The sequence below is a fragment of the Temnothorax curvispinosus genome, unplaced genomic scaffold, assembly GCF_003070985.1.
Source record: "Temnothorax curvispinosus isolate PA1 unplaced genomic scaffold, ASM307098v1 QBEX01015484.1, whole genome shotgun sequence".
NCBI classification, from domain to species: Eukaryota; Metazoa; Arthropoda; class Insecta; order Hymenoptera; family Formicidae; genus Temnothorax; species Temnothorax curvispinosus.
In genome coordinates, this window is record NW_020225264.1 from 110,378 (window position 1) to 131,911 (window position 21,534).

Sequence of the window (21,534 nt, forward strand, 5' to 3'; positions counted from 1 at the left end):
CGGTTATCCGATTTTGGCACCGAGACACGCATTTACGTCCAACTCAAATCTCAAAGACAGGTCGTAGCTTCTGTTCGCGGCGCAAATATTTTATGTTAAAATTTTCGATCTCGTGAAAAGTCAGTACCAGCTTTCGTGTCCGCTCGAATGTCGCGCTCGCGATTTTCTGATGCGCGAGGGAATATTTCCATCCGATGGAATAAATATGCCGGAATTTCAAAGAGATCGCGCGCGGAGCGTGCACGGAGGCACGTATATCTGAATATACGAAATTCAAACGGCGAAAGATATATTGTCGCGTAACGGAATAAATGACTCGACAGAATTGCGCGCGCCAACTGTTGTCGCTTCGTCTTCGTGTACGCAATGACTTTTGTAATCGCGTTAAACGACTCCCATACATGGAAATATTTGAGCACGGAATTTTAATGTAATACTTTATTCATAATTCAATTTGCCGCCTCGATTTTGTTGCACGCGCGCATTTTATTACATGCATTGTTAATTGTCGAGAAGATGGAAAAATATCCAAAGAGAGAGTATAAATATATAACTATGCCCTGCAAACATCCAAATTTTGTAAAAATGTTAAACGTATAAAAAAGCTGTTTTTTTATGTTTCTTGCCAAACTAAATTAAATTTTAGTTAAAATAAGTTTAGTTTAAAATAATCGAAAAAATTAAAGAAATTAGAGAAATAAGTATTGTCTAGAGAATTATATGTTCCAGAAATATATTAAACTTATAACGATTTGAAATAGTCTTTTCAGCAACAAAAACTTTGAAAGAGCTTATTCTTTCAGTTATTTTTTATAATATTCAACTTTAAAATTAAATTATCCTTGACAATATTAATCCTGGATTTTAATTTCTTTATGTAACACTCTCTTTACCTTTCTTAATATTATATTATCGATATATATTCTCTATAAAAATGGCTACGTAAAAATAGTCCGCTGCCTTTGAACTTTAGACGAGGTAGCATTTTGCAACATTTACGCAACTTTTTCTAAATGTGAGCCCAATCCTGACGCTCGTACGTAAAAGGAAACGCGCAAACTGCGGCAATGCGAGTGAACGACTGCCGGATTACTAGTGGCTTTTGAGTATCGAAAAATAAATGGATGAAACCGGTAGGGCGTGTCATCGCAAAACATGCCACATCTATCGTTGGCCAAGGTTCTTATTCCTTGAGCAATATTGCGAGGACATTAAGAGTAAAGTGGATCAAGCTGGTATTGCAGTGACCCACTTGTGTTTCTCGGTTTTCGATATATTTTTTAGTCCGTCTGGAAAGTCGTATAAGCCGGATAAACCATCGCTCGACGTGTGCTCGAAAAGCGTATATACGTAACAGGATTTGCGCAGCGTACAGAATTCGTGTGAGACTTAAAAAGCGTAATGCTCTATAATTCCTCATGCAATGAAGATGCCAGTGAAAAGTAATGTTTGTTTTGTTTATTTCTGCATATGTCAGGCGCATTTAAAACTTTCCTTGTAAATTATGTGAGTAATTTTAAATGATTAATAACTCGGAATTATTAATATACAAATAAACATAATCGTGAAAGCATTTTTTGCAAATTTTATACATTTTTAAAGAATATTATTCAAAAAATAATGATTTGTATTATCGTAATTTAAATAATATAAGGAGCACCATGTCGTCTTTGATTAGCTAACAGTATTACACACAGTATAGTTGCAAATTTGTTTTTATGCTTACAATTTTAGACTGTTTTGACAAATAAATCAGACAACGAAGATACAAACATGCAAAAATATATTTTTAATTTAAAAAAACTGTTTAAAGAGAAAAAATTTATGTTTGTATGTGCGTTGCAAATTTTTTAATTTAAAATTTAATCACTTAAGTTTATACACGACAGTACGATATATGGTAAATATTTAGGCAAATATTCTGCAACACCGGAACACGTTAAGAAACATTTTTGCAACACCTTGCGTCGCCCGTTGCTGTGCATTATGCACAGCGAAGGGGGACCGATGACAATTACCGGGCGTTGCAACGAGTCATTAAAATTGCCGAGTCCGTATACCTTCTGTCTTTGCATTCACGCGTCACTGTCTCCTGAAATGAATAGCCTCGGCACCGCTCGCGACAGACGTCGTTGGAGAAACCGCGGAAGCGCGTATCCCGGTCGGCAGCAGACTGTGAAACGCGTGTAAAAGAGTGCCGATGGCCCGAACAAAAGAGTCCCGGCATCTTTCTGTAATGGTCTCGAGAAGCCTGTCGAGAGAGGTAAAGGAGTGAGCGCGAGCGACCCGGCCGCCCCGGCTTTTAGAGTCTCGAGAATCGGCGCGGGGTAACCCTTTGCTCTCCATCGACACCATATGGCGTGACTAACACCATAATACTCGGCGGATATGTAAAATCTGGTCGACGCGGTACCAGCTCGGCGATTTACATGAATGCCCGCTGCGACCAATCCGAAAAATACGTTCCAACGTCGAGCACGGCTGAATAGGTCGTTCCTGCCTTCGTGACTTTCGCAAAATTCGCGATGCATTGGCGAAAATGCGTTTGCCCGCGTCGACAAGATCGATAAACGTCCTGCCGACGCAATATTGTCCGGCTTCTGCTGCATTAAATTTTCATCAGAGCTCTTCCGATTAATTTCGACATGACCTTGTTTAATAAGGTATAAAATTGCCGGCCGTCTTCTTTTGACGAAAATTAAAATGCACTTTCTTATACGCAAATTAAATTGTTTGATAGGATAAGGTATGATTTTTCTATTATTTCTGTTTAATAATCAAGTTTATAATTCTTTAAGTAATAATCATAAATTGTAAAAATCTGAAAAATAATTCCCCTGTTACATATTTATAAAATTGATTGATTCTTGATGTTTTTATTAATATCAAGAAAAGATTGATTTATATATTATTTTGTTAGTTAAATATTCTTAAAAGGTATTATATCTATTTTATATAACAAATTTATAGAAAAGAATTTCTCGTATTCAATTCAGAATATCTAATCAAAATAAAACAAAATCTCAAAATTAGAATATAAACTCATTTTTCTCATTAATATCAAACTGCGTTAAATTTTCATCAAAGCTCTTCCGATTAATTTTGAGATGACTCTTGCTTAATAAAAGTTTAAAATTGCCGGCAGTTTTCTTTTGACGAAATGTAAAAGATTCTTTCTTACGTAAATTAAAATGTTTAATAGGATAAAGTATGAGCTATTATTTCTATTTGATAACCAAGTTTATGATTCTTTAAGAAATAATCATAAATTGTAAAAATCTGAAAAATAATCCTCCTGCTACATATTTATAAAATTTATTAATTCTTAATGTTTTTATTAATATCAAGAAAAGATTGATTTATTATTTTGTTAGTTGATTATTCTTAAAAAGTACTACATATCTGTTTTATTGTATAACAATTTATCTTGAAAAGAATATCTTTATTCTCGATTCAGAATATCTCATTTAAATAAAATAAATTCTCAGGATTAGGATATAAACTCATTTTTCTCATTAATATCAAACTGCATTAAAACAAAAGTTTTAATGCAGTTTGTTATTAGTTGACATTAAAACTGAAGTTTTATGCAGTTAGTTGACGAGCATAAAGTTCTTTTTTATCCATATTGCTCAGTGCAATCTGACAACGGCTCAACGAACAGGTATCTCTTAAATGACCAAGAATTACAATTCTCCTGACAGTAGGTATCCCGACAAAATTGACTCGATTAAAGTCGATGCCAGATTTATTGCGTCTCACTGTCGTCTTTTAAACGAACGATCGCGAGTAAGTAACGGCGATAATGGGCAGTGATAAAACAAGCGTTACGTCGTCACGACGGTCGTCGGGACGTTATTCGCTCGCGTAAATCGCCCGCGAGATAACCGCCGGTGGTTGATATCCTCGACGGTGCTTAATCAGCAGTTAAATCCCCCCCACACCTTTCCTCCCTCCTTTCCCTTTCTGTCTCTATATCTCTATCTCTGTCTCTGTCTCTCTCTTCTCCTATCCCCCGTCACCGAGATTCGCAGCTGCTGGCTATAAAATTGTCCGATTGAATCATTCTAGCGCCTAGAATAATCCCAACGTAGCTATTTCCTATTTACAAAATTGCGCTTCGTCCCCATATAACTGTCGATCTTCCCGCTTCGATTCCTCGGCCGTCATTGTACTTCCCCTCGACAGCACCCCTGCTCATTGTATTACCGACCCACGAGGACCATGGGTTCGAGAGTGGTGAGAGATTTCCCTTGACACAGCGACAGCGCACCCCTGGGCCCCCCGTTATTGGCCTATGTGCGGACGCACTCCTAATTAGTATGGATGCGTGGCCCATTGCGGCCCTCCAATGTTAGCGCGTATCCCGCGGAGCTTGCTCTCGATCAAGGTCGAGAGACAAAATGCAAATGCCCGAAGGCAGTAAAGAAGTGACGAGAGGGAGTCGAATTTATACGACGTCTTTAAATAAGATTAGAATTATGAATAGTTCAATGTTATTATCAAAATGTTATATATTTAAATTAATATGAAAAATTATATTATTATTATATTATATTATATTATATTATATATTAAGGTCTGTTGAACAAACAATGATCTTGACTGTAGATGATTTATTTTATCTAAGATAGTTATTTTAGTACAGAAAAAATTGGATTTTGCATGATAAGACGTAGCAGTCGCTACTTATCTGCAACATACACAGGAAAAATTGCACGTTAAATCATAATGTTCCCGCAAGCGGTCATCTTTTTTACCCTTATGGTGAAGCCTCTTTTTTACACCGTATGTTCCTACATTCGTGTTTTACCGAATATAACCGCGAAGATTCACAACCCTCATTAATAATCATTACAAGCGGAAAAGTCTCCAATTTATCAAGGAAGTGGAGAAGGCATAGAAAACTACGCAGCATGTAATCGGGTGTGTGTTACAACTGACTGCGCAAACATTATGCGAAAACTTATCTTGCTTCATCAGAGTTGTATTGCCCTCTCTCGCAATATCAAAACATAAAATAATCTGTTAACGGATTTAACGCAAACATGAACGTATCATTTAACGTGACGTATAGATTATAGATAGAAAAAAATTTATAAAACTTTTTTATCTTTATTAAATAACGAATTTATATGCCGTAAACGCAATTGCAAACTAGTATTTTCTGCATTACGTAGAATGACAATTTAATTATATCCGTTGTTTTTTTTATTTGTGTTTGACTTACTTAAGAGATATCTTTACTTTACAGTAAAATCCAATAAATGAATTCGCTTATTATACGATACAAGTTTCAGTAATAATTTTTATTGATTAGGCACGAGCAGTTGTTAAGCGAGGAAATGAGAGAAAGGATAACAGAAGAAGTAAAACACATAAATCATTTATAAATAATTTTATCCAAAAGATATATTTGATCATTTTGTGAAAAACATATAAGACATTTACATTTTTTTCACACATTTATACATTTTAATAATACCTATTTAACAAAATTTATGTAACCAAATATAACGCGCGATTGATTTACGAAACTTCCAAAAGTTATTTTGTCGGATTTGATACGAGAGATTACGAGTGCGATTACCTGCCAAGAAGATATGCCGTAAGAAAGGCGACAAAATCGAATTCCGATATTACATAACAGCGCACCGATATCAAAGTTACTATAATGATACGTAGCAAATGTGCTTATCCGTGTCACTTATAAATAATCCGCGACACGATTTGCATTTTTATTGGAGAAAATATATATAACGTAAAATTTACGCATTGTCAGTCTGGCAAGCTGTGCTAAAATCAAATTGGAATTCGTTTCGTATTTTCTCGATCTAATTTCAAAATATGATAAAGACAGAAGAAATAGATAATTATAAAATAAAACAGTTTGGGTTCGACATGCATATGTTTTCTGAGAGATATTTTTGAATCAATAGAACAACTAAAAAGGAAATATTTGTGACGGATATTTTTGCACTACTAAGGGTCGGTTTTTCCAACCTATTCGCAAACATAACTAATAGTTAAATTATATGTCTATCCTTCTTTAATTCGGAGGAAAAAAAGACACAAATATGATTTAACTATTAGTTAGTTTACCAACAGGTTGGAACAACCGGCTCTAAACGATATATAAATATATATCAAAACCGTGAAATTGATTGTGAGTGTCAGTCATACACGTAAAATTACAACGGAATAGCAAATAGTATATAAAAATAAGGTTTTTAAAAACTATAAATATCCAGATTTTTTATTATACTTTGATTTTCTGTAAATAATCGCGAATTAAAGAGTGGCGCTACGGGAGAAATCTATACTTTACGATACTATCTGACCGCCCAAGTTGCGCTTGAAAGTTCGCTCGTGAAGAGGCATGATAACCAAGTGGAACGGAATAAGCGTTTTCATACTCCGGCCTCGCGTAAGGCGAAATTTAAGTCCCATACGTGCGCAAATAACAATGAACCCTAATTAGGCGTTTCGGGGTGTGAGGTGTACGGCTTCGCAGGAACACCCATTCGCAGTAACGGGCCCTCAAAGTTCGCGCGAGAAGCGCTTCCGGCGACACTCGCGGGGGCGCGGGACACGGCGGGGGGAAAAGACTTAGCGGAGCTTTCCCAATGGAGGTCCGTATACCCGACACGGTGCCGGCGTCTCTGAAAAGGCTTCTCTACGGCTCGTTAGCGACCGTGGCGAAAGGGCGCGAGAGAGCGGGATGGAGATAAAGACGGAGGGTTTGTATTCGGGGAACTATGTAAATTTCGTTCCCGATTCGCGGCGACATTACCTCAGGAATCGCGCGCTATACCGGGTGGAACGCGATGCGCTCGACGGAGATAACTCGACCTAACTTGGTCGCACGGACAATGACAAACGTCACACGCCGGCGCTGCATATTTCAGGACATCACGGCGGCGGAGTCGTCGCCGTCGGTCGGTCGGTGTGTCCTGCTTGATCGTGTGCCGTTCTACTCCGCAGCGAGGCTGCGCGAGCCGCGTGCGCGACGTTGGAAGTGGACCCTCTACGGAGGAAAACGAGGCTGGACGATCCATCGAGGGGATACCAGACGATTCATGCTTGCGTCGTGAAAAACCACAGGATGCATGCATTTTATTTTATCCTCTCCGTGGCGTTAATTTTTAACCATTCTCTTAAATAAAGCAGTGGAGCTAACAATTACTATTTTAGGGAGAGTGATTGATCTCTGCTATTAGCTCGAAAGAGCACAAGCGATTTCGTAGTACGAGCATACAGCGGACTTTAGACGTAAAATTTTAATGAAACGCGAATATATTTTTTATCATATATTTTATTAAAGACAAAATTAAATATTTTTAATATTTAATTATAAGTATTTTCTGTATTTTAATTATAAGCAGATATAAATTATATGAGTAAAACAGATATTAATAAGCAACAATATAATAATAAAATGGAAATAATAGATACGTTGATACAAATATAAATCACCTCGTTTTAATCACAAAGAGAGCGGCATGCTACAACATAACGTGGATTTGCAAGTGTCATTTCCAGGATATGTTGGATTATTTTACATGCAGAAACTATATGTATGCAATATCTAGGTACCGGGCAGAAACTGTTAAGATAAATTAAGATACTTAATAACGCTGTTCATGGTATTAAGAGTTTGAACAGAACAGAATGTTTAATGTCATGAGGAGAATTAAACTCGGAGACGTTATATTGCAGCAATTCTAATTAACCCTTAACTCGTCTCACGAGGTCTTAGCCTAGACCATGATATCACACGTAATATTATCCCTCGAGACCAGTCAAGAGCTAACAAGAGCAAACGACAAAAAATATTTACCCCTAAGAATTTAAGTAATAGCTCCTCCTTCACGCGTACGAACTGCGGTATTACCTCGATATTACGGTACAAACTTGATTTTCAACTTGATTTTCACTTGGAATTAATTAGTAAAGTAAAATACTATTTATATTTTTAGGACATTAGTTACTTACGTAATAAATGTAATTATCAATTTTTGAAAAAATCTAAAAAATTGTACGAATAATTAAATTAACTTGATGACTCAAAAAATTAGAAGACAATATAAACTACAGATTAATTAGATGTATTTTAAATAAAAAAATAATTTTGTAAAAATTATTACGTGTTAAACAATTTATTTAGTAATATTGTAAGATATTTAATAAGCTACTTTTTATTACAATACTTAAACACAAATATCTAATAATACCTATAATGTTTTGTATTTTTCGAATAAAATTTCAGCGAATTTACAACTCTATCGATGTTCTCGTGTACAATCGCGACATATTTTTACGGTCACTCGGAAGCGGCCAATTTTTGTGTCGCAATTTTACATTTGTTTCCAAGAATCATAATGGCCTTAAGATCTGCATGGTCGCGATATCGTTACCCCGTAATTGGCGAGAAAATGTACCTACGTACCCTCGTTCCCTGCCTGCAAATCGACCGCGCGAGGCGTACGTGAACTTTGATCTAAGCCACAGCTTAGAAATCTCGCCGCACGCAAATGTTAAAGAATCTTAGCCGTGTATCGCCGGCGACAGGAAGAGTGGCGGAATCGACGTTAAATCCCGTGCACAATGTTGGACTAACTCGAGAGTTAACGCCTCTCAAGACTGGGAGCTTTCGATATGAGTTAACAGCGATGGGGGACGAGAGGTTTCGCGGGATTTGTAGGACGAAGTCATCTCGGGCGATCGATAAGCAACGACTGCGAATAAGACTTAAGAATAGCTAGTCCCATCATTTATTAATCGACGGATGAACTCGGAGTACGTATCCGAAAAGTGTCTTTCCCGTGATCAATTATGTCAATCTGTTTTGTTTAAAATGTTACATTATACAATTAAATCAGGGCTTACACAATTTTCAATGTTTAATTCCTATCATGACAATGTAACGCTACATAGGAATCACTTTTCAACAACCAGATTTCGATTTCTGTTAACATTATATATTAAATAATTGTCATAATTATCGTAATAATTTAACATTGTCATAATTATCGTAATTTGTTATATCTATGTCACAAATTGCAAATGGCTAACATACTAACTATCGCCGCTTTATTATTAACTATTGCTCCTATAATAATAATTTTACAGTCCACTATTTATTCGAATCGTAATGCGCATGTTTTCTACATTTAAATATAATAATTCGATTAATTCAATTGGAGAATAATCTCTCGAAATTTTGCCGCGTCCCATATACCGCGTTTCTGCCTTCTCTTTCGCATTTATTGAACAAAAACAAAAAATAGTTTTACATTGACTGACCAGATGCGGAATATACCGCCAACATATACAACAATCGCTGTCATCCGAACATTGTGTGTGTAGTTTAACGTACGCGCCCTGAATTCCACACGTCTCACGACGCTCGGCGTCGCGGCGTTTCTCTCTCCGGTCCTCCGCTGTAGCGCGTCACAATTTTCACGAGATCTCAGATACAAAAGAAGAGCGCGCTTGGTAGATGCTTTTCGTAGGCGCGCATGCATCGCGTGTGTACGTCTACCATGTCAGGATCGAATTAATATTTTTCGTAGACTATCTGATATTCATGTACAGTGTACACAACGACGATTGTAGTAACCATGCCAAGAATTTTTGGTACTGTATATTTCTATAATACCAAAAGACAACTAAATAACAGTCATAAATTTAACTTAACGTCTGTAGGAGTACGGAATATTTTTCATAAGTTTGTTTTTACGATAAAGAATAATAACCATTAAAATTCGATTAACTTCCATCAATACTAGATCTGTAGAAAAGGGTTCTTTTTATCGTCTTTCTTGAATTCAGATTAAGAAAATACAAAATTGTGAGTTTTTAAATTTGGGAGCTCCAATAACCATTTTTAGCGAGCAAGTGCCAATGCATCTGATGTGTTCTACGCGAGTACTAATTTTCCCCGTGAACAGCGTTCAGAAACTTCGTGTTGCTCGAGAGATACAAACGCGCTGCTTCGCGTTTCGTAGATTCTGATACGACATTCCAAATTGGTCCAAGAATATACTGATCGAAAATCCGTTGTCTCCCCAATGAATATACCGCTCTGCGCAGAACCCGCCGGAACTTCATGCCGGTGCGGCACGTACGGCCGGTTTGGAAAACGTTGACCCGCGAATGGTGTACTTCCGTTGTATTTCGGGACACACTGGCAAGCTTCCACGCTACTCGCGGCCGCTTGGTCATTGGCCTCATTTTGCAAACCGCTCGAGGGGATCGCAACCATGCAGCGACTGTGTTTTGATGCGACGAACGCAATTAGCGTGCGCCGCGGCCCGCGGCTGCTACGCGGTTGCGGCGGTATGTCTGGGCCCCATCGACGTTGCCCTACGACATTATCTAGAAATTTCTGCTTGTGGAGATTGTCCCGAAAGTGCCAGCGTCCGGGAGAGCCTCATTACCGGAGGTGGATTGCCCTGGGACTACGAGTACTTGAATAATCACATAACTGGATATTTCGAGTAACTCGAATGCTCTAAGATAACGCAAATGTATAAAATGGAATACAGAAGCCGTCGCACGTTTCAGATCTTCTCGCCTTTTAGACGTGTTTTGTATTGTTCGAAATGAAATTTTTTGATTCGTACGTTAATGACTATAATGCACATATCAAAGAAGTCGGGAAAATAATAATTGGTCGAGTGTGTTCAATTTGTCATGTACGATGGACTGTGATGTAAGAATATCAGGTATAATAACGCATGTAATGGGGACGAGATAAATTTGGATCTCTTCCAAATGCGTATGCGTAAATATATAATATTCAAGTTTCAGAAAACGGGTATAGGATAAAATGAAAGGCATGATAATTATTTAATAATAAAATCAAGAAAGGCTTGATAATTGACGATGATATGATTGAAAAGTTAAATCGAAACGAAGAAATGTAACTGTTAATTTCATTAATGGAAGCTCCCTACGTCGTCCCATTTTCCAAAGTTCTCAATTATCCCAATTAACCATACTGGATAAATTGCGAAACTTGGTAATTCACTTAATTGCATACCGGTCTTACTCTACATTGTTATTAGAAAATACGCTGCAGCGCGTGACTATATTGGATATTAGCATTTGGGCCATTTGGGTCAGAGTTTTGATTGAAGAGCCCGCCATTAATTGAACAAACGAACACCTTCGTATTGCTACATCTGGTAGTTTTATTTCATTATGACTGATGATACGGCGCATACGGAGCACGTTTTACAATACGACAATCGCACACAATCGTGCTTTCGGAGCCGATAGAATACCGATAGTTTCGCAGTATGTACACCGTACTTTATCGCGAATATATTGTGGATCAAAACGCGATCCAACTACCTAAATTTCGTTTCGAGTGCTTTCATGACCGCGATGTTCATTTCCGATATTTCCGATAGTGCGTTAAATATTTATAGATCGGGTTAATGCAGGCCATATAGTTATATCAGCATCGTATTTCATATTATTTAATAACTTTAATATATTCGAAATCAACTCTTCTTTATACAGTGAAAATTTTACCAGCAAATCGCTTCTATTTTTCTAAGTTTAATAACATTAAACATTTCGGCTGTTAAGCCTGTTATAAATCTACTAATCAATTGATTGAAATTAATCAGAGAATAATGTTTCCTATTATTAACGTTAAAGTTTAATTCTTGATTTTGAAAGAATCTTATTCATCTTCACTTGGACCCTAATATCCATTAGTCGAGAGAATACGCGATAGTTTTGATTAGAAATAAATACACATTTTGGTATAATAAATTTCACTTTAATTCGTTCGTTCTCGCGACGAAAGACAATCCGCCTTTATTTCTCCGGACGTCTGCACGACGACCGCGGTCATGTCGCTGCAGTTCGATATTATTGACATTTTTATCGAGATATTCGGACCCGTATTGATAAACCCGTTTTACAGAGCGACTTGCGCGCGAGATGAAAAACAACGATCGGTGATTCGATGGGACGAAAGCAATTAATCGTGCCCTCTCCCGAGTCCCGTGCAGTCATCAAGCGGCGGATCATCGCGAACGTCGCGTCGCTGTACCTCCGGCACGCTGTCGCTTTCGTTCGGACGGTCGGGCCTCGTATCGACGTGAAAAGCGCGAGAGAGAAAGACACGAAGATTCGTTGCAACGCCCACGAAAGCAATTAAACAGCGCGCCCGAAAATATAGTTACTGCGGTCGCGATACTATACCTCGAGACTATATTGACCGTATATACCCCTCCCTCCGGCAGAACCGTCAGGGATTTAGAGATGAATCCTATTTCGCGGGGCATCCAAAAGCGAGGAAATTATACGAATCACTCCAATTTCGGGATTAACTCGGAAGCACCGACTGCACATTTGCGCTGTCGTTAAAGCAAACATCTCGTATTACGCGTATTGCGAGATAACGCTCGTACGAAGCGTAATATCAAAAACGTCCGGAATGTTTTTACCTCGTCCGATAAAGCGTACTCTCATTGAAAAAAAAGTATCACTAACTATCGTGAACGCGGAGGCCGATGAAAGGGACGTTAATGGACGGATATCTTTCAATATGATCTGCACTGTTTGTCTAGTAAGCTTCTTTCATATATAACGACAGGTATTCTAGGCATGCCGTTGATGTGTCGCGATGTGCCAAATAATTTTGAAAATAGTCGCGATACTTTTCCCGGATGTGGCAGACATGCTCTGCAGATGTGCTCTGCTTCTATTTCTATCGCGAACCCTCTTCAAAGACTTGCTTCGAAGACTTCGCGTTATTTTTTTGCCATATTGTGAATATTTATAGCAAGATATTGGCCGTAAGCTGAAATATGAAATCACTAATGACATTCATCCATATTTATATTTAAAGCCCTTTAAAGCTATCTTGCGATAAAATTTAGGACAGAACTTTATTTATAATTTTTATATTACTGTATATTCTAATTTATGTGCGCGTATATATGGATATTTATTTTATATTCCGATACGTACATTTCATTCCTTCAAATGCTTTTCCATGACACGTATAAAGTCATAAATATAAATCTGCCTCGAATCCCCTTGCGAATTATAGGTCGTTTAAAATGGCGGTTGGAATAACGCGTTCTTATTTCATCGTAACGTATCGCTCGCTATTTTAACAGTTACGTTCGCTGAGTAATGCAAGCTCGGTTGGAAATGAAGGGGGCGCCTTTAATTATACATATAAATCCCGAATGTCCGTCGGGCGGGTTGATTAATGTTACATATCTCTGAATAGCTGCTTTGTGAATTACCGGCGAAATCTGTACAAGAAGCGTGTTACACGTGTTATTTATCCGATAACTCGCGAGTTGAGTAATTCTATAAAATCGCCATTTAATTCATAAAACGTTTTACAACGTGCTCGTGAAGTGTCGTGTCACGCCGTTGTCCACGCGCATCACGTCTTATCGCTGCATCCAAGCGATACAATGTTACCAGAAAACTACGGCAGAAACGTTTTATCTCAATAGCTAGTGTTCATTATTCATCGAGAAATCTCATCTCTATAAATCCAAATAAGAGCATACCGGATATCTTTTCGACAGTGTATACTGGAAGATAAACTAAGAAAAATGGCGAGAGATTGATGGCGTTCTAAAATTATTCGATACGAGACGTTGACGAATTGACTCTTGAGGAAGCTGATAAAAATTTGATTGTTTATTTAACTTCGAGTGTACTTGGATAAATATTTCAAGACGCAGTTGTTGAGATATTAAATATTAAAACTTAAAATTATACGACGAATGCTAGTTCATAAAAATTTTATTAAAAAATAATTCTCAAAAGAAAGAAACATCAAGATATATTATATGGTTCTAAGAGAATTCGCACAACGATATTGATCGGAATTTTCTCTCTCTTTCTCTATTCAGCCATTGAAAACCCAATTAGCTATTTAAAGCAAACGAATCTTTTGCTCAGATTGCATGGTTGGAAGTTACGAGTTTTACTACACGTATTAAAATAGTTGCGTAAGAATGGCTCGATAAAAAGAGAGCAATATTCTGCCAGGTCAGAAAATTGTCCCGAGTTCAAAGGGTCAAATCCTTCTCGGAGGCGGCCTCAGCCGAATTATTATCGATCCGTACGCTCGTCGAATTCACGAGGTCGTGCGCGGCCCTCCGCGGAGCGTGACAGAGTGATCGTTCGTCGCGGGTTCACGTGGCTTCTATTGATTTACTACGAGCCCGCCGGTTTCGCGAAAGACCACACCGCCGCCGCACCGCCTGTCGTCTCCTCCGCCGCCCGCGCCGCGCGTCGTCTCCGCGACTGCCCGCGCGCCGTGAAAAGTTCTCCCGGCCGATCGATCCGGTGTCAGTTGGAATCTGCTCGTAACCTGCTGTCTGAAGTATACGGTCACGCTACTCCGCAACAATGTGTCACGGAGGTTCGTTGACACGGCCGGCGTGTCGCGAACGAGGGGCACGGCGCGATCCGCGAGAGTTTCGAAAAGCGAGAAAGAGTTTCACTTTAGGATGAATTTATTATTAGAGATATCGCGTTCACTATCGAAACTAGTGGAACTCGCTAAAATGCTCCGAACGTTATATGCAACGAATGATAATAGTACGACTGAGAGTTAGAGCTAACACAAGAGATATCGAATCACAAACAAAAAGTTTTACTACGTATTTATCTGTTCGCTGACAAAAACAAGATGTTATTTAGGCTTATATCTGTTCGTATAAGTTTGTTGCGAATGTGAGAATACAACATAGCACTCTTCTTTTCTTCGATCCTTTGAATTGACACGGTCATTTACGAAATCTGATAAATCTTATTCAAAATTATTAGTGATGATGATTTTTAATATGTAAGTGATAAGCGTGCGATGAAAATGACAGTTTCATTTAGCAAAGCACTCAAGTCATCTACCTAACGATATTTTCCAAGTGGTCATTCAATAGCATGCTCGCGAAAAATCGATTGCGGGATATTGCTTCAAGAGTAAAAAAAAAGTGACAAGTGAGAAGTCATAGGTTCTTTTTGAAGTTCTCGTTGAGTTATTCAAAAAAAGATGAAAGAGACGTCGAACAGCCACCATGGTTGATGGCACGAAACACGTATCGTCTCTCCTTTCCGCATGAAAAAGCGAAATTAAAAATAATTGAAATACTGGAATATCAATATTCCAAAGCCACGTAAGAGTTGTACATACACACTGTGCAGTCTGTCGACAACGCGTACACGATAAGCTTTCGCGTTGGACAATGCCAGTCGATAAAATTGAACACTTTTGGATTCAAATGGCAACTATATACGCAATGGATTCTCTTATCAACGTTTGAACGTCTTCCTGAAATCGCTATCGACATAATCGACGACGTGCCCGACCCGCAATACGTTACGTCATTCTACGATCGTTTTCAATCTTAATATGATCAATTACTGGCTATATAAGAGCGAACAATTTTACTACAAGAGAGAGATTTTAATTTATCCAGAATAGAAAAAGAAAAATTATCCCTGATTACACGAAATATGTAATGGAAAGCGAAGTAAAAGAGCTCAGCATCGATCGCTTGCCTAAAGGTTTAATTAAAATACGTTTAAATCTTAAGAAGTGAATAATTGCTCATATTAAGATTAAGAAAATTTGCTCCAAGAGTATCGTCACGAAATAAAGTAGTATTTCTTTACAAACATGTCAACGACCTCAATTGCGATTATAAGAATATTTATCATGCTAGAACATAATGCGCGTAAGCTTTATATTAAAGTTACTTTTAATATTTTATATATTTCGCTTTAACAACGGCTCTTATTTGCCTCAAGTTATGAACTTGATTGTATATCTTGAGAGCAGTTTTTTGTTATAATGCGGTGTTTTAATTCTCTTATGATCGGCAGCTAACTTGACATATATATTCTATTCAATTATCCAAAAGTGCATTTGGATATACGCCGCGTGTCTCCAGTATATCTCGATTACGTCACCTCAAATGCCATATCCCACCCCAATCCCCTTCGACAATCAAATTAAACGCGTACCCGATATCGATACGGCATAACGGTGTAACGTATCGTTCAGCAGCATGCAGCACAGCAACGCCACGCGTATTTTCAAAAGGAAACGAGTATATGTGTGTGTGTGTGTGTGTATACTGCGGAAAGATCACGTAAGTCCACCTGCCGTCAGAGGTACGCAGGATCAAGGACAAGTCGAGCGACGAGGATACGGACAGTCAGACAGACGAAGGGATGAACGGAGGCGGAGGCGGCGGAGGCGGCGACGGTGGCGGTGGCGGAGATGGCGGATGAAGGGCTGGAGCATGGAGCATGACAGGGGAAAATGATAGAGAGGGAGAGCATCACAAGGGCGAGAGGACACACGAGGGTGAAAGAGAGCAGGTCGCAGGCCGCAGGGCGCGTACGCGGGCTACATCCGTGTACCTCCTTACTTGGGCAAAATCAATAACCTGTTTGGGGGGCGTAGGAGAGAACCTAAGGAGAGTGGCCGTAGCGCGGCACCGCCACGCCGCGCGATCCGCCAGCGTATATAATCCAGGTGGTATAGCGCGATTTTGGATACATACGCTATCCGTCCAGCCAGGATGCTATAGCGTTCCCCGTGTGCGCCAAGTGAACTCTCGGGGCTCCTCCCGACTCCAGGACTCCGGCGGTGCTCCGGTGGTTGCGCAGGAGTGCGAGGACACACACCTTCCCCCCGCACACTCCCCCCCGCCCCCTCGGTGTATATATATATGCCACCCCCTTCCCCCCCGGCCACTGCTGCCGCCGCCGTCGAGTTCCTCCGCACCTGCGACACTCCCCGGTGTATACGTGCGATACCTCCACCCCGGAAACCACCAACCCCCGGCAGGAAAACAACTCGCTCTAGCCGGGGCGGGCGCGAGTGCAGAGGCCAGGTAACAATATCCGGATGTCGTCGGCGGAGTAACCGCGAAATTCGAGCGGCGTGTCAGCGCGCGTACGCGAGACTGCGCGTCTCGCTCGTCGGATTACACCAGTAGTCCACCGCTCACTGAAACTGCACCTCGGCGGAGCGACCTGGCCGACGAGGATCGCCGGGACTCCCCACGGCTACGAAAGAGGTCCTCCTTCCCTCCGCGCGCACTTCCGCCGCTCCGGACACTTTCACCCGCAAGTTCCCCACGGGAGTCGCGCGGCGCTCTCCTTCCGGAGCATCCACCGGCACGGCCCGAATAACGATCGACGGCGGGTGCACGAGATTAACACGATTGCTCTCTCTCCGGGGTTAAAAAAAAATAACTCTGACTCCGCACTCTCTCCTGCGAAGCGGGGGCCACTCTTCGCGGATATAACGTCGTGCCGACCCCTTTCGCGCTGGGTGGCGCCCTCGGGAGAGACCAGGGTACTCCGGTGTATATACGCGCGCGGTATACGTCTCGCTTTTATACCGTAGTGTTACACCGCGCCACGCTTCTTCTCTTCCTCTCCGGGCACTTCTGCTTCTCCGCTCCCTCACGCGCAACTCCGAAGCGAGGCGCAACTCGGGAGAGAGACGCGGCGCGCGCGCTTCGAGCTGTCGCGGCTGTGGGGCGCGGACCACTACCTCGACGAGCCTCCCGGATCGTTGGATAAAACTTGGTGGGGCCGTTCCGGTCGACGTGCGAACTCCCCACCTCTTCGTCGTCGGCTCCCCCCCACCAGCGGATGATAGACCGACGGTCCCTCCACCGCACACCCCCTTCGTCCCCCGTACGGGCGCTCCCTCGTCCTCTCGCACCCTTCGCCACAGACGACTCCACTATCACAGCCAACGCCGCCGCCGCCGCCACCGCTGCCATGAGGAACGTCGGGCAGCGTCGTCACCCCTCGAAGGGGGTTGCAGGGTGCGCGCGCGCTCGCGCGCGTTCACCCTCGCGCACGAGCCACCACGCTCCACGGTCGTCTACGTCGCCTGCGTGCCGTTAAAGTTGCCCTCGCCGCGCGTCACCCCAACGCTGCAACGCTAACATCCACGATCGAGAATGAAGATAACGCGACGAGAGTAGCGTGGTCGAGAGTGATCAGAGGGGGGTCGACGCGGCGGGGTTGCCTCTCGGATCCGATGACCTGCGGATTCTTGGCAAGCGAAGCACCACTAGATAGAAGCCCGCGGGGGAGACTTCTCATAACGTATTACACACGCGGAAAGCCAGAAAACCCGGGGGGTGGCCGGAGGGAAGGAGGGGAAATCGCGAATCCAATTGTTTCAATCGGGTTTCGTGCGACGGTTTCCTTTTGTTGTCACGCTGTCCCGTCGCCAGCGTTCGAGAAGAGCGAATGATAAAAATTGCATTTGGTCAAGGCAATATTTCTTCGTGTCTCCTTGTTGATAATGGATTTGATGTTCATTTGATTACAGAAAAATCTTCGTAAAAAATTATATAAAGCATATATAGCAATCTTCTCGTTGATACGTGGAGTCGGTAGACAAAGAGGAAGACGAGTAACGATCGCGAAAAAGGTCGGTGAAGGAAAGCCGCTTCATCGAGACCATGTCGTTTAACGACTTTTTGAAGTTAATTAACGTTGCATATTCATCTTTTCCTTTTTCCATTTCCCTTTTTCTTTTTTTTTTTTTTTTTTTATTCTTTGTAACTACCAGACGGAGTGAGCTGCCTCATTTGCATACCTTCTCGAAAGCGTTGGAGCATCTGGTTGCGATAAGGAATCGAAGCGGTAGACCGTAGCTGGCTCGTTAATGAACCGGAAGATACACTAAACGCGAAAGAGAGACGCGGGTGAATAACTCCACCTGGTGCGCCGCGTCGCGCCGCGCCGCGCCGCACCGCCGACGAAAGTTTTCGGTCTCTTCCACTTTACGATACCGCAAATACGATATCACGGTGCGCGGGAATGCGGTCTTACTTCGTACAACATCGCGGGACATACCTAAAATTCATCGCGGCGTACTCCGAACGCCCGGCATCCTAAATGTCGTAATGTCCCGTCCGCTGGACGTCCTACGAGATGGACACCGAATCCCGCGCGGTATGCACGGATTGCGTATCCATTTTTATAGCTTTCGATTTCGCGGAAAATATTATGCTACGACTCGCCCTCCTTCACTCGGTTCCCATAAAACCCGGGGTCGCCAAGTACGTCAGTTTTAGGAGTATGACGAAAGAATAAATTTTATGATGTGTATAAATTTATGCTCAGTTTGATATTGTTACTTCTATAGCAACAATACGTTAAAATAATATTATTTCGCACAATACTATTTTGACGAGCGCGAATACTTGGCGCTCTTTTTTACCTCTTTTTACAAAGGTGTTTTTGTGGTGAATGATAGAGCTCATACTTCGCTCTGATTTTCACATATAAAACCAAACCGTTCGTACAATTAGAGAATATTTTTTTTAATTGAAATAAATAAACGCTTGGATAAGGGTTTGTTAGAAATAATAATAATGTTTCCTAAACGCGTGCGTTACTTTCATTTGTCAATACTTAAAATAAGAATATTCAATCGAGATGCATCGAGAGGTTTGTTAATAGATCCTTTAAAATTGAAATTATTTCTTCAGTGTTTATTTAAGGAAGGACTGTTAACGGTAATATACGACTGGGATAACAAAGTCAGGAAAATAGGGTTGATAGGTAGAAACAGCCGCATGCTAGAGACACGTATTTAGGGTGACACGAATAACAGAAGGGTGAGAATTATTGATCTAGAATAATATGAAGCGAAATAGTGACAATCCTGCTTTCATTGTTTAATAATGGTAATAATTTTTCAGTAAAATAGGAGTTTAATTATGTTGATATGATCATAATTCTCTCAACTTTGAGTATTCTAACAATTCTAATAACAAAACAGATTTTAAAATAAAAAATTTTGCTATAATATATGAGTTACGTAAAGTAAATCGGAAACCAAAATTTCTTTGAAATTTAAGTTCTTTAATTAATTTTTAATATAAGTTTGTAATTATCAGAAACCTTCTTATGTCTAATTATTCGACAATAATAGTGAGTTAATAAAAAACTAAAATGTAATTAACAGCACATACTTAATTACATCGTTTCCAGAAATCAATTTGAATTCTTTTCAGTTCATTTCAATTCAGGTCACTCGTGTATTATTCGCGATATTTTTCTTACCTGTACCTATATATACTCGCATTACGTCTTTTCGTGAAAGATTTAGGGAGCAGATAAAATTATAAAATAAAGATTGCCATATTTTTAGATGTCTAGAAAGTGCATCAGAAATGTCAATAATAAATTAATCACATTAATTTGATTTCTAGAAACTAATTAATTACGTATCACTAACGGAGTAGACTAGATTATTATTAACCTGTTATCTCGTAACTATCGTTGCCTCGTTAATAATTTCTCTAGTTGACTTTATTATAGGTCTGCGCTATAAAATATAAAACACCATATGATCGTAATACGCTATTATAAATGTGACAGTACCTGACACGCTTTTCCACAAGCGTGTTTCCTCAACGTATTCTTACTTTCCTTTACTTGAGTTTTGCCTGCTTCGTCCGAAGCTATTATTCAAGCCCTTGTTATTATCGACAGCCGACGTACGCGTATGTTGCATATTACGCACGACCGGATGCAAGTAGCGCAGCACGCGCCGTGCTCACTCGTGCACGGTTACCGCCGGTCATCCCCCTTCTCCCGGTTGTTGTCTTTCCCGTTCTCGACGTTCCCGCTCCGTAACGTCGTAACCCTCGTCGCACTCGTCGCAGGGTGCCTGCCGAAACACAAAACGTCACGATTCACGACAGTCCGACGAATCCTGATAAATGACGCAATGACGGTATCGACGAGGGCCTGGAAGATTAATGGTCCTCATTGTCGCGCAGCGTTGTGACGATTCAACACAAATCCAATACGGGACAAAATATAATTATATATGATTGCGACGACTTAGTTAAATTTCATGAATTTTTACGTAGCAATTTTCAAAACTATAAATTTAATTTTGATTTAATTGGATAAAAAATAATGTAATAATTGCTCTAACAACGTTGTCACAATTATTACTTTGTAAACTGATGCGATTAAGGATTTATGATTGTGATGATCATCGTCCCAAGATCAAAGGCCTAGAATTTTTCAGGTGTTTTGCCCGCACGCATGACTTATGTTCCGCTAACTATCACCACGAGTGCGTTCAATTCAAACGGAATTATTCATGTATCTATGCATTTATGCCACACGAATAAACCGTCTTTACAGTTTCATCGGTTTCATCGGTTATATGTGGCACTATAACCAACGAGAGATATACAGCGTGTACATATTAACGATATTTATTAGTGAAAACCAGTGAATTACGGCTCGCTGTTGAAGCGAAATACGGTCGTATCCGGTGGGAGTGCATGGAACGTCCGCGGTATAATTCCTCTCGAAGTTGCCGCGTATTATTTAACGTAGGGTAACGCCCTTAACGAGAATTTACGGCTTTTATAAAATATCTCGACTCGCGTGCGGGAGGATCCAATACGGGAGCTCTGAATTTTTCCGGTGAGGTGAGATCGTCGCAGAAACGTATAAATCTACGTG

At 40.5% G+C, this 21,534-nt stretch overlaps 2 protein-coding genes across 2 annotated transcripts in view; both read right to left on the reverse strand.

The window, feature by feature from the left end:
• Nucleotides 1-16,721, reverse strand: part of LOC112465752 (neural-cadherin-like) — a 49,000-nt gene extending 32,279 nt beyond the window's left edge. The window contains exon 1 of the mRNA XM_025033474.1: nucleotides 16,569-16,721. The gene's annotated coding sequence lies outside the window, so the exon portion shown is untranslated. The remainder of the gene's footprint in view (nucleotides 1-16,568) is intronic.
• Nucleotides 16,722-20,629: 3,908 nt separating this feature from the next.
• The window catches only part of LOC112465748, a 16,767-nt gene continuing 15,862 nt past the window's right edge, over nucleotides 20,630-21,534 (reverse strand). Inside the window, exon 3 of the mRNA XM_025033469.1 lies at nucleotides 20,630-20,719. Within this exon, the coding sequence (XP_024889237.1) occupies nucleotides 20,630-20,719 (90 nt within the window). The remainder of the gene's footprint in view (nucleotides 20,720-21,534) is intronic.